The following is a 26818-nucleotide window of genomic DNA, read 5'->3' on the forward strand; positions in this document are numbered from 1 at the left end:
CAATAGGCACGTGGTGAGGGCACATCCAGAAGGTCCTTTTAAAGCACAGGCTGACAAGGGACTCCCGAGAAGTTTGCCAGATACACAAGTTCAGGAATTATCCTTCAACAGCACTTGTAATGAAGAAGCAGCAACGGCGTTCAGCTGTTAATGTTGACAAAGTCGTTCTGTAAATGGGAGAGGAAGGGGTCGAGGAGAGCTTCGCTGTCCCTGCTGGGGTGGCTGAAGCTGCTGCAGAGGTTGGGAAGTGGCTCTGGGAGAAGCGGTGTGTGCTGCTCTCTGCTGGCCGGGAGGGGACGATCCGCCGGCAGGGATTCAGGGACTCGGATACAAACTGCGCTTGGGCTCAGGAGCAGGTGATGGACAGAAGCCCGAAGAGTCTGACCCAGCCCCAGGCAGGGGAGGAGATGCATGGCTCTTCCTGCCTCTGGGAGAGAGGGCTGCAGCAGGGAGCAGAGATGACAGCAAGGAGTATTAAGTAGGATTTTTCGGTTTTGCTCTGGTAGGAATCATGTCTAAGGACTGTGTTGCCCCAGTGCCAAATTTGCAGGCATTGCACTGACACATTTTTCCTGTTTTTTCCCAGCACCGGCAGCTGCTGAAGGACAGTTTCATGGTGGAGCTGGTGGAAGGGGCTCGCAAGCTACGTCATGTCTTTCTTTTTACTGACCTCTTCCTGTGTGCCAAGCTCAAGAAGCAGATTGGAGGGTGAGAGTTTCCTTTTGGACTTTGTGCTTTGCACCTCAGCTGCAAGAGAATCCTGGGTTTAGCTTGCAGTTTTAGTTGCATATGGATACCCCAGGCCTGGGTAACAATAATCCACAAGAAGAACTTAGATAAGAAATTATCAGAAAGATAGGAATTTTTACTGTATGAGATCCTGTCTAAGTGCTGACCCCTCAGGAAAGGTAATTCCTCCCATTTTTGCTCTGAGCCTACCTAGGAGAGCAAGATATGTTGTAGCTGCTGGTATTCTGGACAAATGTCATTCATTTTTCTACTTCCCCTTTCTTTTGAGATGACATTGTTCACTTTTTTAATGATTAAGGTGGTTAATTTTGGCTTTGCAGCTACAGCCTGTTAACAGTTCTACAGAAAAATGGCAAAGGTGCAGTAAAACAGACTGTGTTAACCCCAAAGTGCAGCTGTAAAAGCAGTTTTGCTGACACTTTTCATAAATGAGGAGGGAGGAACCATTACCAATGTACTTGCCTCAAACAGGGCTTCTCTTCATTTGATAAGCATTTGGGGAGATGTCCCTTATCTTCTTGCCCTCCTCAAGCAAAAAGTTACACCTGTCCTTTTCAAAGCACGTCTTGTGAGGAATGGACCTTCAAAGGAGTGGGACATTCCCGAGAGTGGATGTTCCTGACAGCAAAGGTCATGAGGGAATAAATGACTGGAAGCATTAAAAAAGTGAGCTGCTAATCCTGGTGAAACCTCTGGAGAATGGCAGCTGTGAGCTGTAGTTTCTCCTCCCTGGTTGGATTACACAGAGGTTTATATCCATTGGATCACCTGCCCCACCTTGGCCCCAGCTTGGGCAGGAGAGACCCAGGTTCAGATGCCAGGGGGCCACCAGGTCACAGGTGTGGCACAGCTTTAGAACTTTGCCACACCAGAGGCTTCAGAGGGAGAGCATGCAGGACCAAAACTCTCTGCAGGAGGTGGATGTGGTTTCTCAGGATGAAAAGAACTAGATAACAAAATGAGTTGTCTTTTTATGTGCTGTACCAGCTACTGGCCCTGCTAGGCTGTCCTACTGAAAAGCAGCCTGTTGCCAGACTTTTTCCATATGGGAATCATGGTAAAGTTGGGCTGGTGCCTGCATCTTCTGCACTGCAGGAGGGAAGAACTTGTGGGAAGGACTGGGTGTTGCCAAACACCAGTAGTAGTAAAAGGTTTGGACCTACTGCCTTTCAGAAAAAGCCAACAATATGACTGCAAGTGGTACATCCCGCTCACTGACCTCAGTTTCCAAATGGTGGATGAGTCTGAGGCAGTGCCCAATATCCCACTGGTACCTGACGAGGAGCTGGATGCCATGAAGATCAAGATATCCCAGATCAAGAACGACATCCAGCGGGAAAAGGTAAAGGAGCTGAGCACTCCCTGGCAGTGCAGGCACAGGGTCTGTGCTCAGATGAGGTGCTGGTGGCAGCTCTCCCAGGGCTGCACAGCTGAGGAGCCAGGCTGCAGCAGACTGTTCAGCAGGGGCTTGTGATAGCCAGGTGCTTTGTTCATCTGAGTGCACAGCCTGTGAGGAGACAGAGACAAAAAGACCCTGTGGTTGTAGCCAGCAGCTCCTCTCCTCAGCAAAACCACCTATGAGCATCCATGTGGAGGGCAGGGATCTTCTGCTGCAGACATCAGAAGGACTGGGAGTGTTATTTGCCAGATTCTGGCTGTTAAATTATGATCCTGCCTGTCAATTAGGCCTTTGAAGCTTTTTCCTGCTTCACTGATGTCAAAGCAGCAGCAAATGTATAGAAAACAGCAATTATGCTGACTGGACAGTTGGACATGGACATGGTGTCTCTGGCCCAGGCTTCTCTTTGCTTGCAAGACATGTTTTCTGAGAGCTGTTAGATCCCAAACCTTCCTGGAGCCTAAAAGAGAAATATGAACACTGGTGGTATGTAAAGCAGGATATGGGTAACATTGTTCCTGCTGTGGGAAGGTTATTCCCCACATTTTCAAAGAACACACTTCTGTCTCTTAGCCCTGGCTGGCTTTCAAATAGGGCTTCCTGGAAAAAGTAAGATATTAGGAAGAACACTTCGTGGAAACCTTTTACTCACCAGCTGCAGGTGTCTAAGATGACTGCTTTGGTACATCACTGCTAAACAATACACATGGCTGGGCTTGGGACTGGATTTTATCCAGGAAAAACTGTATTTTTAGCAGACCTCTGATGAAAATGGATCAGTGGGCAGCTTCTATAGAAGTTCCTTAGAGTCTCCTCAGTTAAGAACACTTGGGGGACCTGGCAGTGCTATGGCTGCCCAGTGACATGATGCTACTGCAGCCTCTGGAACAGAAAATACAGGGTACAGCTGGGCCAGTGGCCACACACCTCTGCACTTCAGCTGGGACAGCTGGAATCGGGGAACAGAGCCCAGTCCAAGTGTAGAGATTCTGCAAATAACACCTTTCTGAGCACCTGGGAGTCCTGTGGATACTATTGACAGCATTTTTTCTACTCTGGGGCCATTTACCTCCTCACAGGGTAGAGACTGTGGATTTCAAAACAGTAGTTAGTGTAAATGGGGGCAGATTTGGAGAATAACACATGTCCTCTGTCTCCCTCTCTCCCAAACCCTTCAGAGGGCCAATAAAGGCAGCAAGGTGATTGAGAGGTTGAAAAAGAAGCTCTCGGAGCAGGAATCCCTCCTACTGCTGATGTCTCCCAACATGGCCTTCCGAGTGCACAATCGCAACGGCAAGGTGAGAGCACCCTGTCACTGCGGGGCCACAGGCCATGGGGGCTCCTGCACAGGGAGGGCTTTGTGGCCTCTGCTGTGTGTCCTCAAAGCACTTTGCAAGCAGCAGACACCTCACCCTTGCTGTGCCAAAGGTTATGGTGGCATCCTATAAGGCTGTGACTAATTTGCAAACAAGACTGGCATTTAAGAAATAACCACGGAAATGAATCCCCTGTCCCAGCACCAGTCCTGGTGGAGCAGTAGGAAGAGCCCTTCACCTGAGATCCAGCTCTGCAGCAGCTTCCCTCGACTGCCCTGTGGCCTCAAGGCTTGGCACGTTCAGGGCAGTGTCCTCAGGGCTGCAGCTGCCCCTGCCAGGGTCATGCTCTGCCAGGTCTGTTCCCTGCTCTGGCAGTGCTGTAACTCTCACTGTGGCCTTCCCAAGGCCAAGGAGTCTCACAGGACTGTTAGTGCCCAGTGTAAATCCATCAGCTGGTGACTCTTCCTGACTGTCACTGCTTCATTGGTGTCTAGGCCTGTGCTGGAGGCTTTGGCATTCCTGGTGCAGCTGAATGCCTGTTGTGAGGAACAGCACAAGCTGCCGTGGGAGCTGCTGCAGGGCTCTGTGAGCCCTGACTGTCCGTGTTGGTACCACAGGCGCCTTGCCAGAGCCCAGCCTGTCTTGAGAGAGATGTGCTGCAGGATAAATGGCAGGAGTGCCAGCAGAACAGCCTATCCAGCAATTTGCACGGGGGAAGGTTGGGAGCAGGCAGCCCTGCCCTCAGTAGTGCATCAGACTAATGCATAGCCTGTTTTCTTCTGTGTTCATGGGTAGAGTTACACATTCCTCATTTCATCGGACTATGAAAGGGCAGAGTGGAGGGAGAATATCCGGGAGCAGCAGAAGAAATGTGAGTATCCCTCAGCTGTCACTGGTACAAATACTGTCACCTTAGGAGAGCAGGGCTCCAGAGGATGAGGTGTGGGATAAACCCTGCCAAAAGAGAGATCTGCTTTGAAACCCACAGCATAATATGGATTTCTCCTGTCTAAGGCTGTTTGGGAACTTCTGCTGCAGTAACATGTGATGGATGTGTAGAGAGAGCACTTAGTAAATAAATGTGTGTAGAGATTCTTCTGTTTAGAGATGAGAGCTCAGTGCAATTCCACCGAGAGGGAAGAGCCGCACCCTTTTCCCTTTTCAAAAGAACTTAGTTACTTTTGTGGCATGGTGTTTTTGGCTTTGCAAGGATCTAAGAACCCCTCTAGTTCCTGTGAACCATTCTGAGACTTTCCTTGGAGGAGTACCTGAATTTGCCCCCAGCAGAGCTGGCTGCAGCCGCAGCAGTACTGCCCTGGCACCTCCGTGCTGCTGCTGAGCAGTGCCCAGGGAGCACTGCCCGTGTGTGCCCAGGATGAGGGGTCATGCATCCAGCCTCTCCTTGGAATTTTTACTCCTCCTTCTTTCAATCTTCATGCCAGGCTTTAAAAGCTTCTCCCTCACATCGGTGGAGCTCCAGATGCTGACAAACTCCTGCGTGAAGCTTCAGACAGTCCACAACATTCCCCTCACTATCAATAAGGAAGGTAAGACCTTTGGGTTTTGCTTTCACATGGTGCAGTTGCAGTGAAACTCTCCCCCTGCCTGATGCTGTGCTTTCCCCTAGAGCTGCTCTTATTGTTCCCTCTGGCTACAGGTTGCAGCATCCTCCAGTATACATTAATCAGCTATCAAATGGTCCTTGCACTGTTGCATGCAGCTGTTGTGCAAGGTGTCAGAGTGCTGGTGGAGTCCTAGCCAGCTTTGGGACAGTTTGAGCTATGTCTGAGAATCCTTTGAAACTGCACTAGATGGCCAAAATTGTGTCAGGAACCATCCTAAATTACTACTTAATCTGCTAGTGTAGACTTAGCCTCTATAATTTACTTTATCTCCCATGAATTTCTTCCATGTTGTCTTGCTGATCCCAGCACTGTCACTGTAAAAGCCCCCCAGTGCCAGAAGGTATTACAGGTGCCAGCTGTGGAACAGTCTCCTGTCCTGCTGAAGTGGTTGTTATGTGCTCCTGCCATCCTTGGGCATGTTCACCCTCTGCTCACTAACCTGTGTAATATCATCTCATCACTCTCACTCTTGGCTCCAGTGTGAGTGTAACAAACTCCCTTGGATCTTTTGCACAGATGACGAATCTCCAGGTCTCTATGGGTTCCTGAATGTCATTGTCCACTCTGCCACAGGATTCAAGCAAAGCTCAAGTGAGTTGCAGTTCTGGGACACCCAAGAGATGCTGATAGGGGTTAGATAAGCCATGAGCTGGGACAGCTGGGCGTGGACTGCAGCATCTGTGATGGTGCTGGAGAGGAGAGGTGTTTTGGGGAAATTCCTACTCTCAACTCTCAAAAAGAGGATCGAGCACACAGCATTTATTTTTAGGCCTAGTCTAAGGTTTTTAAGCAGTGTTTGCTGATTACACAGCTGTTCTAGAAACAAGTCAGGCCTTATCCTGAATTCTTTCAGCTGTATTTTGTTTTACAATGAAAGAATGGAAGATGTTCTCTGGCATACAGAATTTTTGTGGGAAGAAAGTAGTGTTAAAATTCAGGGGAATGACTTGACACAAGGATCAAAAAAGGTGACAGAGCTCCTTAAGGACAGCTGGGCTGATCAGGGTGATGAGATTTGTATGGGATGGTGTTACTGGTACTAATACAGAGATGATGGAAATGAAGGCATGCTGTGCAAGTGAGTAATGCAAGTTAGGAGATTCTAGATATTTTTTTAAAGTTTTTGTCCCTTTTGTCTCCCCTTCTCAGATTTGTACTGCACGCTAGAGGTGGATTCTTTTGGGTATTTTGTGAACAAGGCCAAAACTAGAGTTTACAGAGACACCACGGAGCCCAACTGGAACGAGGTAGGTTTGATTTTTGGTGTGACTTGTTCCATGTTCCAAACATCAACGCATGATGGGCAGAAGGCCTGCCAATGGGAGAGGCTGTGCATGCTCAGCACTTGTGCTGCATATGCTGCTTCTCAGAAAACATTTTACTGCCAGGTTCACTTGGCTGTCAGGGCTTGCAGAAGATTTTCTCTTGGATTAGCAGTAGTTAAACAATTTGATACAAATGAGTCTTGTCCAGTATTTCATCCTTTAAACAGATGCATGCTTGATCTTTTTTTTTAAAGACACAAGTAAAAATATGTTGAAGAAATGGTTTTGTTTATTTGTTGAGAGAGGGAAGAATTCACTGTAGACATTTTGCCTGTTTACAGCCAACTCAGACCTGCTGGTGAGCAAAATTTCTTACAAGGAAGGGGAGCAAATTTGTGTCTGAATAATGCTTTGCTGAGACCTGTGAAACCTGACTAAGGAGTGAACCTTCTTAGTCTTCAATCTGACCACCTTATAGATACAAAATACAATTTCAGCTTATTTCTAGACCAGTTCCAGTAGGGAGGAGGTTTGGTCAGTCCATAAGTGTTCTGATGAGTACTAAGGAGACTGTATTGATTATTCTGAGGCTGGTGTCCTGTTGTGATGCAGCCCTTGTTCTTTCCTTTCCTGGTGCCCTGCAGGAGTTTGAGATTGAGCTGGAGGGCTCACAGACACTGCGAATTCTGTGCTATGAAAAGTGCTACAACAAAACCAAGCTCACCAAAGAGGATGGAGAGAGCACAGATCGCATAATGGGGAAAGGACAGATCCAGGTAAGACTGTGCTCAACTCACTCCTGATATCCTTACTGCAAAACATCACAGGACTTTTGGAACCTAGAGTTCACCACAGAGGTTTTTTCTGCCTTCTGATTGTCTCAGCATTGAAGTTTTTTCCATCTGATAATGAGGTACACAGTGTGATTCACAGGCAGGAAGTCAGCAGCCTTGTCCCTCTTGCTTTGTGCCCTGTGCCTGCTCCAGCACCCTTATGGAATAGCTGCTTGTTTTGACCTCTCATTTGCCCATTAACTTCAAAACTTCCACACCAGTGCATAGGAACTGCACTGCCCCTGGGCACTGGTGAGGAGGCTTCGTTTGTGACAGGAGGACACCAGAATGTTCTGTCTGCTCTGTAAATCACGTGCAGAAAGGCTGCCCTCTGTGTGTGCTGGGAGTTGATGGATGTGTGGCCAGGCCCTGGGGCAGCCTGGCTGTCCTGGTGCCTGCCATGGCCAGTGTGGTGTCCATGAGGGCAGGCAGCATCCGAGGAACATTTCCACTGCTGAGGATTGGCCTGGGACACTTTGTGTGGCAGATGTGTAATACAGTGGGGGAGGTGATGATTGCAGAGGGCTGCTGCTCTTAGGGAGCTGCTGTGTGATAGAGCACTAAAGCTGGATATAGCAGAAATCAGGCCATGTGTGGAGGAAAACATGGGGAACATATGTCCCCCATCTCGTTCCAGTTTGTTGCTCTGTCTGTCCACAAGTTTAGAAAAGTGTTTCAATGTCTGCTCTGAGGACGCGTTCTTTGTGTTGGAGTGGCTGTTGAACAGAGCAGAGACCCTGCCCAGACACCTTTCTTTTCTGGCATGTTTAAAGATCTCACCAGTTCCCCTCCATTTAGGTCTGGCTGCCCATCTCCCTGTGGACAGCAGCTTTCCCTGGCACTGGAGGGATGTCATGCAGGCCAAGGCCATCTGTGGGACTGCAGGAGCAGCTGGGGGTGAGGGTGGCCTGTGGCATCACATCCCCCCTTGGCTCTGCCAAGGTTCATTGCCTAAATGACTTTGGTCAGGCTTTCTCCTCCCTCTCTCCTGTTTTCAGGGAGAACTTTTTCAAATGCATGGTGGGGTTGGGAAGGGAGCTCATGTGCAGACAATAAATGCCAGCACAGGGTGTCTCCTGTGTGTGTGTCTCGGCTGAGCAGAAATCCCTGTGTCCCTTCAGCTGACGAAGGCTATTTTCCATGGAGCTGAGCAACTACAAAAGAGCAAGTTTTCAGCCCTGAAATGCCCTGGAGATTTGTGTGCTCATAACAGAGAGCCCTGAAATCACTGACACACTAAATTCTACAAATATTTTATGTAGAAAGACTAAAAAAAACCCAAATAAAATCTTTTAAATTTTTGGCAATTTTTTCCTTTCTCATAGCTGTGGGCATTTTTATGCACAGCAATTGTATATTCTGTAAATATTTTTTATACTTTAGTAAATAAAAATACTCTTTGATGGAATTAAATATTAATTGCATCTTGATTCTTTTAGAGAAACCTACACAGAGGGAAGGTTAAAAAAATCAATTAAAATGTTTTTAATTAATGTATAAATGTTTCATTCTGTTGTATCATAAAAGGCACATGCAAAAGTTCTCTTGCTTTCTGTAAATCCCCTTTGCAATTTATAGAGAAACTTGATGAATTGCCAGAACACCCTCTTAATTTTCAGTGATTTCTGTCCTGTCATGGATTTCTAACACTATTGAATCAAAGAGAGGTCATATGACAGTCTGGTAAGATTTTGGATTGATAAAAATTAGTAAAGGTTTTGATTTTGATTTAGTTCTATTTTTGAAGTAAACATCATTTCTCTATTAAGAAACCATAATAATGCAACAACAAAATCTGATTACAGCCTGTGACTGAAGGTTGGCTGTGTTCTTCCAGGTGCTTTTGTATCAAATTTTGTTTACCTTCAAGTTTGTAGTTTATCCTGGGCTTTCTGATTTGTTGTTGCACTGTCATTATTCAGCCTGAGTCTGTCTGTCTAAAGGCACGGTCTGTGAAGTTGGGTGAGGATTTTTGTTCCATAAATTCCCTTTAGTTGAAAACTCTGGGAACATGAAGAGTCGTGCCTGCATCCTCCTGTTGATAAAAGCAGAGAAGTTTCTCTGTTGGCTAAATTGCAGTGTATTGTTAAGCCATGTATTATTGTAAATATGCAACTTCCCACTACTGGGAATTCTGACTCACCAAATACTGAGCCTCAGTGATGAAGACAATCAAGGAGATGAGGACTGTTTTGGCTGCAAAAATGTTTATTAAATCTCTCCGCTGCATTATGGCAGTGAAGGAAGGAAGGCTGGAAATTGGCCCATGTAGTCACAAGTTTCCAGGAATGGGCAGCAATTTTAATAGCTCCCATTGCTCATATTTTCTTTTCCTATGGAATATTTTATTTGCCTGTCTTTATAGCCAGATGCAAGACCTGCTTCTTTCCTGCCAGTCTGCAAGGTTTTTATCTCAGAAACATAAACCCATGAGGTTTTAGTGTGGGAAAACCTCCTGTAAAGGTAGAAATGAAGTCCTGACAGACCTGGGTGCAGCAGTGCTGGGTGTGCAGTGTTGAACTGACTGGCACACATGGCTAGAGGCTTTGGGTGCACCTCAGGCAGGAGAAATACTGTTCCTGGGTACCCTGGGAAACTGCAATTACTGGGGGAGCTGGAGGAGGGTAGAATGGACATCACATGATGGGAGGAAATGTGCGGCTTCATTCAGCTGTGGGCATAAGCCCCTCTCACTGTGAGCACCCTGGGCTTTTCTTTCTGTTGATACCTTGCAGTCCACCTTTGGCACCTGGGCTGGCTCTCTGGCTCCTTCAATTTTGCACTCCACGTGGCAGACAGGTGCCCATGTTTGGAGTGTGGCCCCCTTTTCCTTGGCGTTCAGACTGTACCTAAGTGGGCTCGTGTGTCAGCAGGAGCAGCTGTGCCTTGGGAACAGTGCATGGGTGAAGGGATAGGATACCTCACCCTGGGATCCGGCTCCTCCCACTGGTGCCTCCTAGAAATGCCTTTTCCTTTGCTGCTTTATTTTTTCTGCATGATCAGCTCAAGCTAAATATTTCCTTCTCCCTCACACCAGTGCTGGAAAACCAGGGAGGATGTGACCTTAGATCACTCATTCTGTGGAGCAGCACCATTCCTCTGTTGCCTTGAAAAACTGTCACTCTTATCTTAATTATCTGGGATGTGTCATAGCAGTGCCCATGGCTATTTCAGGCATTAAGTTGTTTTCCATGTATACTAAATTGTCCCATGCTGTACCTCCCAAGTGTTAACTTGGAAACCTTCTACTCACTCAAGCTTGTTTCAAGAGTTTGCTGAAGCAGAACATTGTCCCAGCAATGGAAATAGGGGGGAAATGAAGAAGGCAATGGGTCATGGCTAGTGGGTGATGGTGGGAAAGATTAACCTGTCAGTGGGGAGCTGTGACAAGAATGGGGTTATGGCAGGACTGGGGGTTCCCAGCAGCAGTGAGACTCTGACAGCATGTATGTCACATCAGTTACAATTCAAAATTGATGGAGTGTAAAGTTGCCTGGAAAATTTAATAAAGGGAAGAAGTAATGGGAATGAATATATAAAACACAACTAACCGTAATGTTCCGCAGTCCATGCTCTTTTATTTTCACTGAGGCTTCTTTGTTTTTCCCTTCTTCTGCATGTTTTCTCTCTGGGGAAAAAGAAATCATGATCAAGCTCTCTGTGGTGGTTTCCCAAGGCAGAGCATAGACACCCTTCCTAGTGCCTGGCTTGCATTTGCCAGAGCAGCATCCCCAGTTTGCGTTTTCCAGGTTCTCACCATTCTGCTGTGCACTCTCAGCCTTTCCTGACTGCTATGCCCTGTCTGAATTCAGTGCTGAGCTACAAGGGCCAGAGACCTGCATTCAGAACCCCCTGTGGTGCTGAGTTGCTTTGTCCTGTTGTGTTTTGGGCAGGGTACAGAGAGGTATTGACTTGATTCATTAGTGAATTTGGGGCTGCAGCTTGCCACTGCAAATACCAAAGGCCACAAGGGGACTGGAGGGAGCAGCAAACAAACAGAGTGGTTGGTTTGTGTTTTCCTGTTCAGTGTGAGCTTTTGGTGGGGACTGTGCAAACAAGCCCATGTGATACAGTCTGTGAGGCTTTTAGCAGCTCTGCCCTATTTGCACAGAGTGTGGAAACAACACAGTGGCTCTGCTTCAATGGAGATGGGGCAGGTCACTCAAACCAAGCAACTGTTTGGGGGAACTGTGTAGAGGAGCAGTGAATTCCACTGTCAAATGCAGAGGCAGCAGTTTCACAGTGCCTCCCCGGCTTGAGCTGGCACAGCTTGCTCAGAGCTGCCTCCCTTTGCCATGCTGGCCGTGGATTGCATTCTTCTACTCAGTGTTCCTTCTTTCAGGTCACTGATCTCCAAATCAGGCCACAAGACAGCATGGCCCCATTTGTCCTCTGTGCTGCAGCATGGCTCTTGCTAGCTCACTGTTCTCAGTGTGCTCTCTCCCTGCCTGCTCTAGCTGCCCTTTCCCTCTGTTGATCTTGCTGGCCTCAGAGGGTCAGTCATCAGCTGGGACCACGACTGAAGCTTCATTGAAGTCCCAGTGACAGTTCTTGGTTTCCTGTTGACTCTGTTATGTCCTACTGTGACTTATCAGACTGTTAGACCTGATCTTCCTGTCTCACTCAGTGTTGCTGAGAGTTTATTCAAGCTTTGCTCTTTAAATAGCTTCCATCATTTTACTTTGTTATTTAAAAAGCACCTTGGAGGAGTTTGGGTTTTTTTCGCCTTAATTGCTGTTGTTATTGCCAGTGATTCATGCAGGATTGGCTGGGTCAGCCAGCCCTGGTGCCTGTTCTTCCTGGCTCTCCCCATTCAGCACAAGGCATTCTCCAGCAGGAGTCCAACAGTAGGAGGGAGTGCAGGGGTCCTGCCAGCTCTGCAGGAGTTCAGAAACAAGAGAGCAAGAGGCAGCAGCAGGTACATGGAGGTTTACTCGTAGTCCTGGATCAGCCCCAGCAGTTATCCAGTGAGGAGAAGTCTCTGTGAGCTCTCAGCTGCAGCAAGGAAGAGTCTTTGTGAGTTCTCAGCCCTAGCATTCAGCTTCTGCTTGTCCTTTGCAGCAGTGTCAAAGTCACTCTTGAGACCAAGCAGGATGGTGTTTGGTGTATTGCCTTTGTTTTTGTAGTGGCAAGAATTCCCTGGTCAATACTGAGACATACCCTGTTAGCTTAAATAAACCATAACTGGCTTCTGCTGGACTCTTCCTTCAAAGTTTCTGGCAAATATTCAAACCCTCTTTTCCCTTTAGTCTTAAGCTATAAATAATATAGCTCCCTGCTATAAATAATACACTCAGTGACTCTATTCTAAAAGCATATGGAAAACTGGTTCCCAGCAAGAGGATTGGCTGTGACTGTGCCCATCAGCAGGGTCATTTTGGCAGCTTAACCAGATGACTCCTAGAGCTGGAGATAAAGCTTTCAGGAATACTTAGCATGGTTGTCCTCATAGGAAACCAGACACTTCAGAAGTGGTTTCCTCTTGATTCTGGGAAAGAATTCAGTTGTTGAAAGAAATCGAACTTCCAGCACGGAAGTTCAGGGTAGAACAGCCTAGAAACTGGCCAGCCCCACAGCGGGGGCGGATCTGTTCTCCGGAGTTAAAAGCGAACCCCCTTGGCGAGCACTCCTGTGTTTGGGGTCGCTGAGGCACTGAAGCCGAGCGCTGCTGCCCATTGGCCCCTGGACCTTTGCACAGTCCCAAAATGTGGGAGCTGCTGGTTACTGACAATTCCTTGCAAGGGCTCTTCAGCAATTTCTGCCGGCGTTGCACCTACAGGAACCGGTCCAATTCGACAGGGAAGCACGTGTGTGCTGGCAGCATCCCGCTGTGGGCTCTCGTCCGTAACAGAGCGCGTAGGGATAAGGTTGGCCTCGCTTGTTCTGTTGCTGCCTGGGGTCTCTGCAGTGGGAGGAGGCAGGGAGGAACTTTACTGTCTGCTGCTTGCCTTTCTTTGGGGAGAGGGCACGGAGGGCTTGTCTCTGTAGCTGTCAGCAGCACTGGGCTGCTCTGCTGATGATCTGAGTGTGACCATGACCGTGTCTAAGCTCTCCCAGAATTTCCTGCAGCTGCCGTTGTTCCAGCATTTCCCTCCCCTGCCAGAGCTCTCTGGCCCTGCACGGGGCTCTGGGAGAGGGGGGAGCTGTGCTGCAAAGCTGCTCTGGTTATGGCTGTCTGTTTGCTGACAGCAGTAAACTCAAAACAGAGTTTGCTGCAAACAGAGTTTGCTGCAGTTGCCTCCTCCTGGTCTTGCTGTGCCTCCGTGTTCGAGAGCCAAGTGTTACAAAGCTCTCAGGAGGCAGTGAATTCTTGCTTTGGCTGGTTCCAATGGCTGATCAAGCCCCCAAGCAGACAGCTCCTCCTCTCTCTTGCCAGTTTCCCTGGAGCTCAGTGCCACTCCTCAGGCCTTTGGATGTATTTGGGCACTCCTAAGGCACTAGTGGAATTGCTGGGTGATGTTCTAGCATTTCAGTCAGCTGCTCCCCAGCCTCACAACTGTCCACTCAAAGCTGAAAATGAGAGATTGGAACTTGTTTCTGTTTAATAACTGCTTGCAATAGCAGGGCCTGGTGTTCTTCCTGCCTCTATGCTCAAACAGAAATGAAAAGGAATAGGCTGATTGAAGGACAACTTCCCATGATTTCTCAGCAGATTCAAACACTGGCTGTGCTCCCTAAGGTTGCCTTTATTGTTGAGCAGACACTGCTCTCATGTTGCTGGGTTTTCCATGTGTATGACCCTCATCAGCCCTGCTTAGAGAACTGCACAATATCCAAAACCTGGTTTCCCTGAAACCAGGGAAACTTTGGAGTGTGGATTTTCCTATGGAAGGGAAATAACAAGGTAAAAGTGATCTTGCTCTGGTCACTTGCAGAAGCCTTCTAGGCTAGCTGGTTTCTCTGAAGTCTGTTCTTAGCTCCTAACTTCTGTTTTCCAGCTGGACCCACAGGCACTGCAGGACAAAGATTGGCAGCGCACAGTCATCTCAATGAATGGGGTAAGTGTGGCAAACAGAAATTAGTTCTGCTTCTGTACCTCCTGTGGGCTTTACTTCTTTGCTCTTCATTACAGCATGAAAAAAAAGAAAAGAAAATGTTTAAAAAGTAACAGCTGTTCTCGTTGGTTCAGGTGGAAGTGAAGCTGTCAGTGAAGTTCACCAGTCGGGAGTTCAGCCTGAAAAGGATGCCGTCCCGCAAGCAGACGGGCGTGTTTGGGGTCAAGATTGCCATTGTCACCAAGTGAGCTGATGGGTCACGTTTGTCCCTGTTGTGTTTCAGGAAGACAACTGGCCAGAGGGGTGCACCTGCCTGTGTCCCCCTGAGAGGTTTGGCAGTCCAGCCTGCTCCACTAGTGTAGGAGTGTAGATGTGGCTGCAGACAGGAGATGCTTTACAATCTCTGAGCTTCATTTTTTGGAGAGATAAAAACCAGTGTGCGCACAGGCTGTTTACTGACAGCCTATCGCTCCTCTGAATTCCGGAAACCCCCCTTGCCCTTGCCTTCTCTGTAGTTAGCTGACATGGTCACATATTTCCAGAGCCACTGAACAGTGATGTTTCCTTTCCATAATCAAAAATGTTCAAGGTCTTTGGATCCCATTGTATTATTTTAACCCCTGATCTTTTGTCATGAATCATTTGCCAGCAGAAACCTGTTTGTTCTGTTGTATGGTTTGGGAAGTGTGGTATTTCCTCCCCACGGAATTGCATCAGTTTGAAAGCAACAGAGTTGCTATGTATCCAGGGGCTGTTTGGGAATCCTCTGATTACCTGGGCAGAGTTGAAGGCTTTAGGGGCACTGGGACCTGGCCAAGAGCTCCAGTGCTCAGGGAAGCTGCAGAACAGCCAGAGCCAGGAAACAGTCAGAAAATAGTCAGAGTTTTTCAGCTCAGTCCTGACTGCCTGCTCAGACCCCAGCACCCTGTTTTCCAGAAGAGGTTTGCACAGGGCAGTGTTGGGGTGCCTGTAGCTGTCCTGCTGCCTGGGGGGCAGGCACGGAGGGCCTGGGCTGAACGGAGCTCTTCTGTGTGGCTTTCCTCAGGAGAGAGAGGTCGAAGGTGCCGTACATCGTGCGGCAGTGCGTGGAGGAGATCGAGCGGCGCGGGATGGAGGAGGTGGGGATCTACCGCGTCTCTGGGGTTGCAACCGACATCCAGGCTTTGAAAGCTGCCTTTGATGTCAGTAAGTATTTGTGTCTGACTTTTCTGTGAGAACCCGCCTGAGCTCCCTGTCAGGTGGCTGTGCTATTTTTAATCTTATGTTGCCCAAGAAGCATTAAGAAGGAGAGATTCTCACTCAAGGAAAATAATTTTAACCCTGGCTGCATATTTTGTTTACTGATATAACCCAAGACATACAACAGGATGGATCCTTGTACCAAGCCATGGTTTTTTTATTCTTCCCAGCAGACATAAAATGATGGCTTTACCTGCTTTGCCAAATCTTTGTAAATGGCAGACCCCTCTCTCGGGGGAAACATCAGCAATCAGAAGTCATAATTTCTTTGCTCTTGTGAGGTGTCCAAATTAATAGAAGTCTTTAAAATAAAGAATGGTTTTTGAAAGCAAATGTTCCTTAGAACTAGGAGGGGTTTTTATGAAACTGGGGTTGGGTGGTCAGGGCTTCTCTCCCTTTCTCCATGTGGACTGATGTGCACAGGATTAGAAAATTGGATCACTTTGAGCAACCTCTGCAAAGCTCTCCTTGATCTCGAGCAGAGGAAGGTTTCTTACTGGTGCTACATTTAAGAGAGTGGCCTGTATGTCCCAAGAGGCACCTGAGATCAGGCAGGTGAAACGCTTCCAAATTGCTGAGGTACAAAAAGTGAAGTTTTGCCCTACTTCCACTTGATGGTCCAAGAACGGTTCATGCCACGCTCCACCAGTCACAAGACCTCTGCCAGACACCCAAATTCACCCATCCTGCACTTTTCCTTCAGTTTTTAGTGAAATTTCCTTCTTGTGTTTTCTTTTCAATCACCCTAAGCTATCAAAAACCACTGATGAATTGCCACTAGTGTAAATAAGGGTCTTTCACAGTTTGAAAAACATCTTTTTTCATTTCTATTAAATGCTGGCTTACACTGTTTTACCAGTGCTGGTTGGTGTTTAGTTTAGGGAGAGGGGGTGGTTTTGTTGTTCTTAATAGTACCAAAACTGAAATGTAAGCCCTGAATTGCCTTAGCTACACTCATTGGGGAGTTAGAATCTCAGAATCTCTTATTCTAAGCTGTTAGAGGCAGGGAATTGGAATAACAACTGCTGTCAGTAATAAAAGTTGAAATGCATATAAATACAGTCAAGTAGGGGCTTGCTCAGATCAGGCCAGGGTCGCTGGCACAGCACAGCGAGCCCTGGGAGCGTGAGGTTCCCTGACTTGATGTAAAGCAATGAAGAGTTTGCAGTTGTTTGTGCAGCACTTCTCAGCTGGAAGGTTGCTCATTTAATCTGGAGAAATGTAAACAGGAAAACTCCCAGCTATTTGGGCAGAGACAAAAATAAACAGACCCAAAGCAAGGAAAAGAAGGAATGCAAGGCCAGCAGTTCCTCTTTACCCTTCCTCTACTCTCCCCTGTTTCAGATAACAAGGATGTGTCAGTGATGATGAGCGAGATGGACGTCAATGCCATTGCAGGCACCCTCAAACTGTACTTCCGGGAGCTGCCGGAGCCCCTCTTCACAGACGAGCTGTACCCCAACTTTGCTGAGGGCATCGGTAGGTGCAGCCAAGGAACCCCTGATGATGGACACTTCTGTGGGAAGGTGCTCCAAAGCACCATAAGACTCGTATTTATAGTGAGGACAGAAGCTGTGAGGGGAGTGGCATGGAGCTCAGAATGCCGCCGCCTTCCCACGTGGTGCAGTGGGGGTGCTGGCCGTGCTGTCCTGCAAGCTGCAAAAGCCCAGGACAGGCTCAGGACAATGCCAGCCTGTCTGCTGGGGCTGTGCACATTCTGCCCAGGCAGGCTGCAGGGAAGCCCCCTCTGGAGGCGAGGGGAATATGTACCTCATCTTATCTTGATGGGGAGAAAAACATCAATGATTGAAAACCTCAAAGCACTTGAACTGCTTGAGAGAAAAAGATTCTTAATGAATTTATGAATTAAAGGGACAAGATGCTGTGGGTATTGATGTGCAACTCTGACCTTCCAGCCTCTGGTGATGTAGTCACAGTCCTTTTGGGACCATCTGTATTGGCTGTTCTGGGACATGGCTCAGTCAGTCAGATTCGCACTTGCTGCCTGTGGTGATGTCTTGTTCTCTGTCTTGTAGCACTCTCAGATCCTGTTGCAAAGGAGAGCTGTATGTTGAATCTGTTGCTATCACTTCCAGAACCCAACCTTGTGACATTCCTTTTCCTTCTGGACCATTTAAAAAGGTAATATGTGGTTCGTTGAGAAATGCATTAAATGTGTAAAGCATGGCTATTTTGAAAAGTGAAGCCTTTTCTTTAAATACCTGCTGAATCACAGAAATGAAGAAGTATTTGCTGATCTGCTGTGAATGCTCATCAGATAACTATTGTCTCATAAGCATTTAGTGAGGCAGTAAATCCTGAATTCCATTCCCACTCATACTGAAAAAGGATTAGAACTGGAGGAAAGCAATAACAAAAGAGTCAGGGCTTATCTATCATAAATGCGAATTCCTGCTGCAGTGTCACTGAGACTGCACCTGCATCTGGATACAAAGACCAGGAAAAGTTTTTGTATAAATCATGAAGCTTTGGCCATATTTAAGGTCTAGGAAATGCTGTCTCAGAAGGTCTCTGATATCTAGTGTGATCTATTTTTTAAATTCCAGCACTTTGCCTAACTGCAGTTGTCAGTTCATTTTGTAGTCAAGTCTTTCTGGTTTTGTCTATGTCTTTGTAATATGGTTATAACTGTGAAAAAGTATTGCCGTGCATTTGACATTAATGCAGTAAGCTGGTTTAATGCTTGTCCAATGTGTTGATTTGCATAAGTATGTTGTACATACCAGAGACTGTCCCTGGAGACATGAAAGATCATCTTGTGATTGAGATTCTGGATTAAAATCCAGGAAATCTGGGCTTTACTTGTGTTTCTGCTGCCAACTTTTGTGCCACTGGGCAAATTTTTTAAACTTTGTGCCGCAGTTTCTCATTTCTAAAACTCAGACACTTATGAAGGTCTGCCATGTCCATTGTTTCTTCCCCCAGGGTTGCTGAGAGGGAAAGTGTGAACAAGATGTCCCTGCATAATCTTGCCACTGTCTTTGGACCAACACTGCTCAGACCTTCAGAGAAGGACAGTAAAATCCCTGCTAACCCAACCCAGCCCATCACAATGACTGACAGCTGGTCACTAGAAGTCATGTCCCAGGTAAAATCCTGAATGTGCCATTCCATCTCCCAGAAGGTGAAGGCACCTTCTGGGAAAGCACAGTCCTGTGGCAGGCCTGGCTCAGCGACCCCACTGGGTTTTCAGGGTCATTTTTTTGATAAACATAAAACAATTTTTGCCCTCACACAGACATTTTAGCCTGTCTGTGGAACACTGTTCCTTCAGGCAGGTCAGTTTGCATCTGTACAAATCTGGCTTTTCATGAAGGAATGTCTGTGTGTGCATCCTGTGTGTGCTCGTGCATGGGAGGAGTTTTTGGGGAGCTGTGTCCCAGCACCGTGCTGCTGGCCTGGGATAAAAAAATCAGCAGTGTTTCCACAATGCTCCTCAGCACTTAAACCACCTCTACTGATGCACAACAAAATTCTTTGGCCACTGCTGCCTTTGAAGGTTATGCAGAGGATTGGAGCACAGAGCCTGTGTCACTGAGTCACACTGGTCTGTGTTTCTCCATCGAGTAATGGCAAATTGTAGATTTAATTTTTTCAGTGCTGGAACCAACCAGCACCATTGTTCCACCTGGAATCTAAAAAGAGTATCTCTGAAGCACTGCAAGGTCTGCTGTTTCTAGTGCTGTAATACAGCGTATTAAATACACAGCTGCTAGATGTTCCAGAGAGCTGCATCACCAGCTCTCACATAGCCAGGATGAGAATGAGCTTTTACAGGGCTTTAGTATTACCTTGTTGTTTCTCTTTCCAGGTTCAAGTTCTTCTGTACTTCCTGCAGCTAGAGACTATCCCTACCCCGGACAGCAAGAGGCAAAGCATTCTCTTTTCCACAGAGGTGTAGGTGCCTGCGGTACCAAGAGGACACAAGCGGCTTTTGGCGTAACTCTGTCACCCTGGGAAGAAGACGACTGCTGTTTCCTCGGACTGGCCTGCTCCTGTGCTGGGGAATCCCGGCCCTCAGCGCTTCTGCTGTTTGTTAACCAGAGACAAGCTGGAGGGAAGGGAGAGGAACCTCCTTGTGCTGGTGGAACCAGAACTAACCAGAGATGGAGCTGTTCGGAATCTCCACTAGAAGGAGCAATAGACACTTGGACAAATGCACCACAGTGTGGCGATTATTCTTGTTGGGAATGTGACAGAAGGTATTCCTCATTTTATGGATTTAATTTATCGTAAAGAAACTTCAAGATTTCTACTGGACCACTTGATAGGACACCCCTTTTTGGGAGAGGGGGTGTTAAAGGATATATCACAACTGTGTCTTTAATAACTGCTGTTTTTCAAGTACTGTTCGAGGCTACAAAAAATAGCATTGCTTTGAAAGAGGAAGGAGAAGAGAAGGGTCTGGGATCTAAAATTCTCTCCACAGAAATTCAAGTCTTGTTTTGAATATGGTTCTAAAGAAATCCAAGTGTTTTATGTACAGCTAGAACTGTTGTCTGGTTGGGGGCTGGGTTATTTTTTTGTTTGTTTGTATGGTTTTTTGGCTCACCCAGCCCTTCCCATAGAAATGTTTGTACATCCCAGGGAAGGAGATGCCCTGCTCTTGTTGCACTTCTGATGGGTTTTGTTGGGTTGGGATAGACTCAACAAAATTAAATAAATAAATACAGCAAATTAAAGAGAGGCAGGGAGGATAACAGTCAGTGATTCTGTTGTTTGTTTGCATATAAAAGCAGGGGCAATATTGTCCAGGAAGGATTGCTAAATTCCTTAGACCCCACCAAACGAAGAAAATTAATTGGGAAGACTGTTAATTCCCAACACTCCAAAGAAAATACGTTATTTCTGCGAAAGTAATTGAAGAATTTGTGGATTAAAAAAACAAAATCAACAGCTCTCAGTTTGGCTGTCTGCTTACTCCAGACTTTTATCAGAACATCTTTTTTTTGATACTTGAATTTTTGGAGGCTTTGTACATTGTTTCTACAAGAGTCTTTTTCTGATAGATACAAATGCTCTGAAAAAGTGCCAGAATGTACTTTATGGACAATCTAGCAAGTAGCATGCATTGTGGATTCTCCAGAAATTCCAACTCTGTTTTAATTAAGAGCAGTGGAGAAACTTCTGTGGAATTCCATCTAGCAGTACAAAAGGTCTGGCCAAACACCAATTTTGGATTTCCCTCCCTAAATCAGTTGGAGCTACAGGGGTGGAAAAGGCAGCAGTATTTACCCAGGGAATTGAAACTGCAGAATCTAATTGCTGGTCTCCAGAGGCAGCATTCTGGCTCTGAAGCAGTTGTGCCAAACATCCTGGGGGTGGGAGCGATGCCATTTTCCTAAATTATTCCAGCCCCCACTACTCCTGTGCAGCTATGCAGCATCCAGTTAGTGGCATCTGTCCATCACCATCCTGGCAAGAAAAAAAGCACAGCTGGAAGACAAGGGAAGGAATCGGCACAAAAAGGGGAGGGAGGGACACATTTTGGAAGATTGGTAGGGTCAGGCTGTCAGCATCATTTGCAGGGAAATACGACACAGAAAGCAACTCCTCTTGTGCTGAGTTGCACATTTTCTGATGGGTGATCTGCAAACTCTCAGTTAAAAAAAAAAGAATAGCAAAGGAGTGTTTCAAGCAAATAGAAAAAAATTAAAGGGAAATGATTTTGTAGTCACTGTAATTCTGACTGCTGCAGAATATTAGAAATTATTGTACTGTGAAGTTGCAAAATCAGAAAGGAAAAAATATAAATTTCAATTTTGTGAGTATATCAATATTTTGCATGCTTTGTAAGGATTCTTATAGGAATTTAATATTGCTTAGTATCCCTCCCTCCTTAGGTCTGGGAGCAAACCTCTTTGTAATGTAATGTACAACTAGAAATTCCTTCTCTCTTGTATGTATTTCCACGACATTCCAACTTCCGAACCTGCAAAAAAGAAAAAACTGTCTGTAGTAGGAGGTGCTTTTTGGGGGAGGGAGGGAATGAAGGCAAGGAAACTTGAAGGCTTAAGATTTTGACTTTTTTTAAATTTTATTTTCCGTTTTTGCCTGTTTGAAGGTAAAAATTAGTCGCAATCCTGAAAAGCCATTGACTTGAGCCATGTGGTGCAGAGCAGTAAAGCATTCTCTGTGTTTGTTTCTCTGTATTTGTTTCCCTTTTCCCCAGCAGCTCTACAGCAATCCTTGCACTCCTGCCTGCTCCCACTCGGGGGGATGGACCTGAGGCAGGGGCACTGCTGATGACTTCATGGAAAAGGGAAAACCCAGGTTACACCCGGTGCTGGGTGATGGCCTTTTCCTTTGGTGTTTGGAATCTGCTCCTCGCAGTGTTGAAACTGGAAAGCAATACCATAATGACTGTGCCAATTTACTTTTGCCCAACTTTTTAATTTTTATTTATATAGGAAGTTAATTTTTATGTTAAATTACTGATCTGTATTGTGTAACCGTGAGAAAATTGCTTTTGCTTTGGTTACTGTGACAGGTTGTTGCTGTCAGTCTCTCATTACAATGCTCAGTTCTAATGTAATGTTATCTAACATGCAGGCATGTGGATCAGGGAAAAAAAGTTAATTTAACTTAACCCATTAATTATTTCTGTTAAGTATGAATATGTTTTCCCCAAAGCTGGTAATTTTGGGCTGGAAAAGATAGTGGATAGTATTGCTGATGATGAAATCATGGACTGATTTGAAAGACGAGAATTGATTTCTTGAATTTCCTTTAATTTTGCAATTAATTTTTCTTTCCGGTAGTCTTATGTTTCAGAAATTAAGTATTTCCAAAAGGCTTTTATGGGTTTTTTTTTCCCAGGGACGTTGGTTGGTTTTTTTGTTTGTTTGGGGGGGGGGGGTTGTATTTTGTGTTTTATTTTTACTTTATTTTTTTTAATAAGCCTTATCATACTTAAACAAAAAGGGAAATGCAAAACCTGGCTTTAGAAAAGGCCTTCTGATTTCTCCTCTTATACATTCCCTTGTGAGTTGTGTCAGAAAACTGGACTTTTCAATTTTCTGTTAAAAGGTACAATATAAACAACACAAGAGCAAACTAGCAAAAACTTTGCCTTTATGTGTGTGCTGGGAGATTTTGCTCCTTCAGTTTCTAATGTATTGGAGAGACTTTTCTACAAATGTCACTTTCAGAAATAGGAATCTGAAATGTTTGTTTTCAGCTAAGGAAATTCAGGTGATTAGGATAGTCTGTGTCTCTCCAGTTTAAGGAGGGGAATAAGCATCAGTTTCGTGGCATTTAGAAACTACCTTAAAATTCTCATGTTTTTTTTTTTAACACTGAATAGATTTTAAAGTAAAATTTTAAACAGTTAAGCAAACGAAGGGAAAAGTTTTCAAAGATGGACAAGAAATTACAGTTACTAGCTCAGAGTCAGCTTTGTGTTTGTGTACGCTTTGTATGGGAGGGAAGCGTCGGAAACCAAATTGAAATATATCCATTCAAATGCTGCTGGTGTTCTTTATTCTTGCACATTTTTAACAAGTTGAGGTAGTAGCTAAGCTATTTCAGGCTGTATTTTAATGCTGCTATTTTTCAGTGTATCAGCTAAGGGCAAAATCCAGCAGTGTGGTGCCTGTGGTTGCCAGTGCGCGCTGCCCGCCTCGGAATCGCCCGGCACGGCCCGGCCCTTGTGGTGCTGGCCACGAGGTGGTGGAACCACACAGGACATTCATGGGAGGTGCAGGATTTTTACAGTTCGTTCTTTTTACCTGTTTAAAACTCTTTTATGGTTGTTCCTGTTAGTTTTCTATGGGTTTATTTAAACAAATGGACTGTTCCTTAAGGCAGATGTGGATCTCCAGATTAGTTTGTCACGTGTAACACTGGAAGGCGACACAATGTGTTCATTTACCTTAATGTGCCATTCTTTCAAGTGTGTATAAAATGTAAACTGACCAAGGTGGTTTTAAAAAATGTTTAAAGTCTGATGGCAAAACCCCAGTCTTCTCCAGTTCCTCACTAGGTAATCCTTTTGTTTCAGTGCTTGGTCACCTGCTGGGATAAGTTTATCAGATGTGGCATTCTTTTTATGGAAATTTTAGTATTAGATGGGAAATATTTTAAGAAAAAATACTTCCCCTTCCTCTTCTTACTTTAATTCAAGATGACAGGGACTAGTAATAACAGAAGACCAATACATTTGTGCAGGAACTTGAGGGGAATTTGTTTCTGTTCCTTGAAGAAGAAAATTCTGAAAGGGCAATTCCTAGATTCAATCAAATTAATCATATTCTTGCAGATAGTCACTTGTTTATGCCCTCTTAAATTTCTACTCCAGGGATGTTTTTCTTTGTAGCCTTTGCTAACATTGTCCCATTATTATTAGTGAAAAATAAGCATGGTACCATTCCCTTCCTTTAACACAGAGCCTGTACGACTGAGATACTGGAGCCTTGGACTAGTATTAGCAATTCTCCATTCTGAACTAGGATGAAATAAATGTTTATATGTGTTCTATCAGCTTTCTAATTGAATAGAATTAAATCCATGGATTACCCTTAAAATCAACAGAAGCTATAAAGGAAGCACTTACAGTTAGTAAACTGTTCCTTAACAATCTTTAGGGAATAAAAGCAACACAAATGGAAAAGGGGAGCAAAATTAGATCACGTTGCTTGGGACTAGAATGAGGTTCTCATTTTGAGTTACAGCAGGTGGCTCATGCCCTAGATAGCTGAGCAAAGGCTCTCTTGCCAGTAAATAAACAGGAATACAGGAATGCCAGGAATTCAGCTACAGCAGCCTCACAGTTCTGATGTGCTGCAACCCTTCTTTCTTGCTAGTGACCATTCACAGTTCAGTGCTAAGAAAGCAAAGCTTATCACTCGCTCTCTACCATTTCCCCCTGAGGCAGCAGCTGTAGTGTCTCTATGTTAATGTAGGTGAACCATCAGCACAAGGAAGTAAAAAGCTCCTAGAACCACAAAGTTGGGCTATTGTTTAAGCTAGAAGTCTGGTTTTGGGCTGCAAGGATAAAACGCCACAACAGCTGTAATGACAGAAGGGTTGGGGCAGTAGGACCAAAGCAGACCTGAGTGTATGTGTTCTCTTGATTCTGCCTTCCATGACCATATCATTAGATTTATGCCTCTTGGGTCAAGAAAATTAATAAATGCTCCTGTAAAGAATTACAAAATTATCAAATTACCTAGTTAGCCTCCACTGTTGATTCTCTTGATGTTACCCTCTTACAGTGACATTGCTGGAGACCACTGTAAAACATGCAGTAGTTTTTATATTTTTTTCCTGCTCCCATGTTTCACCTCACAGTAAGACAGACCCCTCCTTTTCCAGCAGAACCACTTCACATCTTTCTACAACTGTAGCAACCACACCGAGAGGCTCAGTTTGTAGCAGAGCAATGGAGCAGAGCCCTGCTGATAATTAAAAGATTTCCAGTCTTGTGCAGAGTGGACCAGGTGCTGCTAAAGTTCTGGGCTCACGCAGGGCTGTGTTGTGAGCTAAGTAATATTCTATTATTTACAGCTGTTCAAGCATATTTGGGAATTAACATAATTACAGAGTGCCCAAACCTAGCAGAAGGGTCTGCCCAACTGCTTTGTCTGAATCACAATCATGTTCAAATCCTCTTGTCAAAAAGGGTTCACCAGAACAGAGAAAATTTTATTTTGTGCTAGAGCTTTTGCTTGTGTAACTGCTGTGGTCTTTTCCCCCATGGTAGGATGTTCTCAGAATCTGAGACATTCTACAGATGAACTGTTTCTCTAATCTGCAGAATGATTTATACCACACGGCTTTTTATGTCCCTGTGGATGTACAAAAGGGCAGGCTTGTGTCCAAAACAGCTTCCTGCCTGCAAGGGGACTCCAGCAGCTTCCTGGAGATAGCCCCAGGCGAGGGTTCCAGCGGGTCCAGCTCACCATGCTGGGTGGGTGCCCCCATCTCCCCTGGGGCAGTTTGGTGAGGCTCAGAAGGCAGCTCTGAGTTCCTTCTTACTGCACCCAACCAAGTGATCAAATGCTGATCTGCAGTAGCTCAGAATTCCTCTATTTTAGTCCCATTTTGGGAGAAACAGGGACAATGCTGATTTGGGATTATACAAAGAGCTGAAAACTGATCTATATCTAAAACCTATTTCATATATAGTAGATGGCAATGTAAAAGCTGCCAGAGCAAAAGGTCATTTCTCCACAATAACCTTTTCTGCTCCCTGCCTTCTTTACTGCATCTCACAACCTAAAAGAAGTCTTGGGTTTCACAGTCATCTACAAAACTTGCAGAATCCTGGATAAAACTTAGCTCTGCAGGGACCAGTGTTTCAGGAGTATTAAAAGTGATTACCAAGGCAGCAAAAAGAGGGTAAGGCATTATTGTGTTGGGATAACTGAAAAGCATCACAGGAAATGGTGAATTTAAAAATGATCTCACAGCAGGACACTGAAATGTTGTCCTTTCTGTGTCTGTCCAGCAAAAAAAAACCCCAACCAAAACTCAGCCTTCTCTTGCCTATGTAAGTTATGTAGTTGGTTCTTATCTCTAGTATTATAAGTGTTTATAATCCACGAAGAATTCCAAGGAAAGGAGTTAAGACTATTTATTTAAATATAAATACAATTAAATTATATAATTAGTCCTAAATTATCAGAGGTAGAAGACAAACAACTTGTTATTGTTTGGATAATTCTGGGTTTCATCAGAGCTAATATTGTTGGCATTATTTTAAACACTACCATGTTAGGGAGTCAGTTTTTGACATTTTATCCTGCTGTTGCTAGTGCTTCAGTATCTCTTAGTGCTCTGTTTTGGGGAAAGAAAACCTAATCCTAATAGTTTGATACAGAAAGGTGTTCAAACCATACTGCTAAACATCTCTCAGTTTAGGCCCAAAGAGAAGGGGAAAGGGAAAAATTGTCATTCTGGATTTTTTTTTCAACTTTCAGAGAAAAGTGGTATGAAAAAGGGATCCAAAAACTGTATGTGGGGGAAAAATGTCTTAAGGCATTTGTAGCCTTTCTTTGTACACAATGTTAAATAAAATCTCCTGTATCTATGTTGTCAGGTTCTTTTGGTCTTATTTAGATAAAAGTGGGCCTGCATTACACTGAATGTGTGAATTGCATTCAGCTGAGTTTTCTGGGGGCATGGAATTTAACAGCGCTGTTTCAAAATAAAACCTATTTCTTGTTTTACAAGGTAAAAGCTGTATCACCTAAAATCTAGATGTTAGTACAGAGAACTAAACCAAAACAACTTGAATGTGTGGAAATAGTTTACATGGAAGGTAGAGAAATAGCGAAGCAACCCAGTCCCTGTTCAGATGTGTATGAATCCTTTTGTAGGAGTTCTGCTTCAAAACCTAGCCTGTCTCAGACTTTGTCAACTTTCCATTTGTG

General features: G+C 45.2%; 1 protein-coding gene and 1 long non-coding RNA gene across 5 annotated transcripts in view; one reads left to right on the plus strand and one right to left on the minus strand.

Moving 5' to 3' along the window:
- BCR (BCR activator of RhoGEF and GTPase) overlaps positions 1-26617 on the plus strand; it is a 98853-nt gene extending 72236 nt beyond the window's left edge. For both annotated transcript variants that reach the window (XM_063416460.1, XM_063416461.1), the window contains 15 exons: positions 587-708; positions 1924-2092; positions 3328-3447; positions 4261-4336; positions 4908-5012; positions 5607-5681; positions 6240-6337; positions 7000-7131; positions 14127-14186; positions 14318-14427; positions 15229-15368; positions 16767-16901; positions 17459-17564; positions 18369-18531; positions 19255-26617. In XM_063416460.1, coding sequence (XP_063272530.1) covers positions 587-708; positions 1924-2092; positions 3328-3447; positions 4261-4336; positions 4908-5012; positions 5607-5681; positions 6240-6337; positions 7000-7131; positions 14127-14186; positions 14318-14427; positions 15229-15368; positions 16767-16901; positions 17459-17564; positions 18369-18531; positions 19255-19344 — 1701 coding nt within the window. In that variant the 3' untranslated portion in view covers positions 19345-26617. The remainder of the gene's footprint in view (positions 1-586; positions 709-1923; positions 2093-3327; positions 3448-4260; positions 4337-4907; positions 5013-5606; positions 5682-6239; positions 6338-6999; positions 7132-14126; positions 14187-14317; positions 14428-15228; positions 15369-16766; positions 16902-17458; positions 17565-18368; positions 18532-19254) is intronic.
- Positions 2123-11647, minus strand: LOC134560447 (uncharacterized). Of its 3 annotated transcripts, none has more exons than XR_010082736.1 (4): positions 10946-11647; positions 10740-10816; positions 9052-9223; positions 2123-2257 (listed from the first exon to the last, which is right to left on the minus strand). It is a non-coding gene; the product is annotated as an uncharacterized LOC134560447 (long non-coding RNA). The 3 variants fall into 3 exon arrangements; XR_010082735.1 differs by lacking the exon at positions 2123-2257 and adding an exon at positions 8531-8837; XR_010082734.1 differs by lacking the exon at positions 2123-2257 and having other exon boundaries at positions 8847-9223.
- Positions 26618-26818: the final 201 nt, after the last annotated feature.

This window comes from Prinia subflava, chromosome 19 (genome assembly GCF_021018805.1).
Source record: "Prinia subflava isolate CZ2003 ecotype Zambia chromosome 19, Cam_Psub_1.2, whole genome shotgun sequence".
NCBI lineage: Eukaryota > Metazoa > Chordata > Aves > Passeriformes > Cisticolidae > Prinia > Prinia subflava.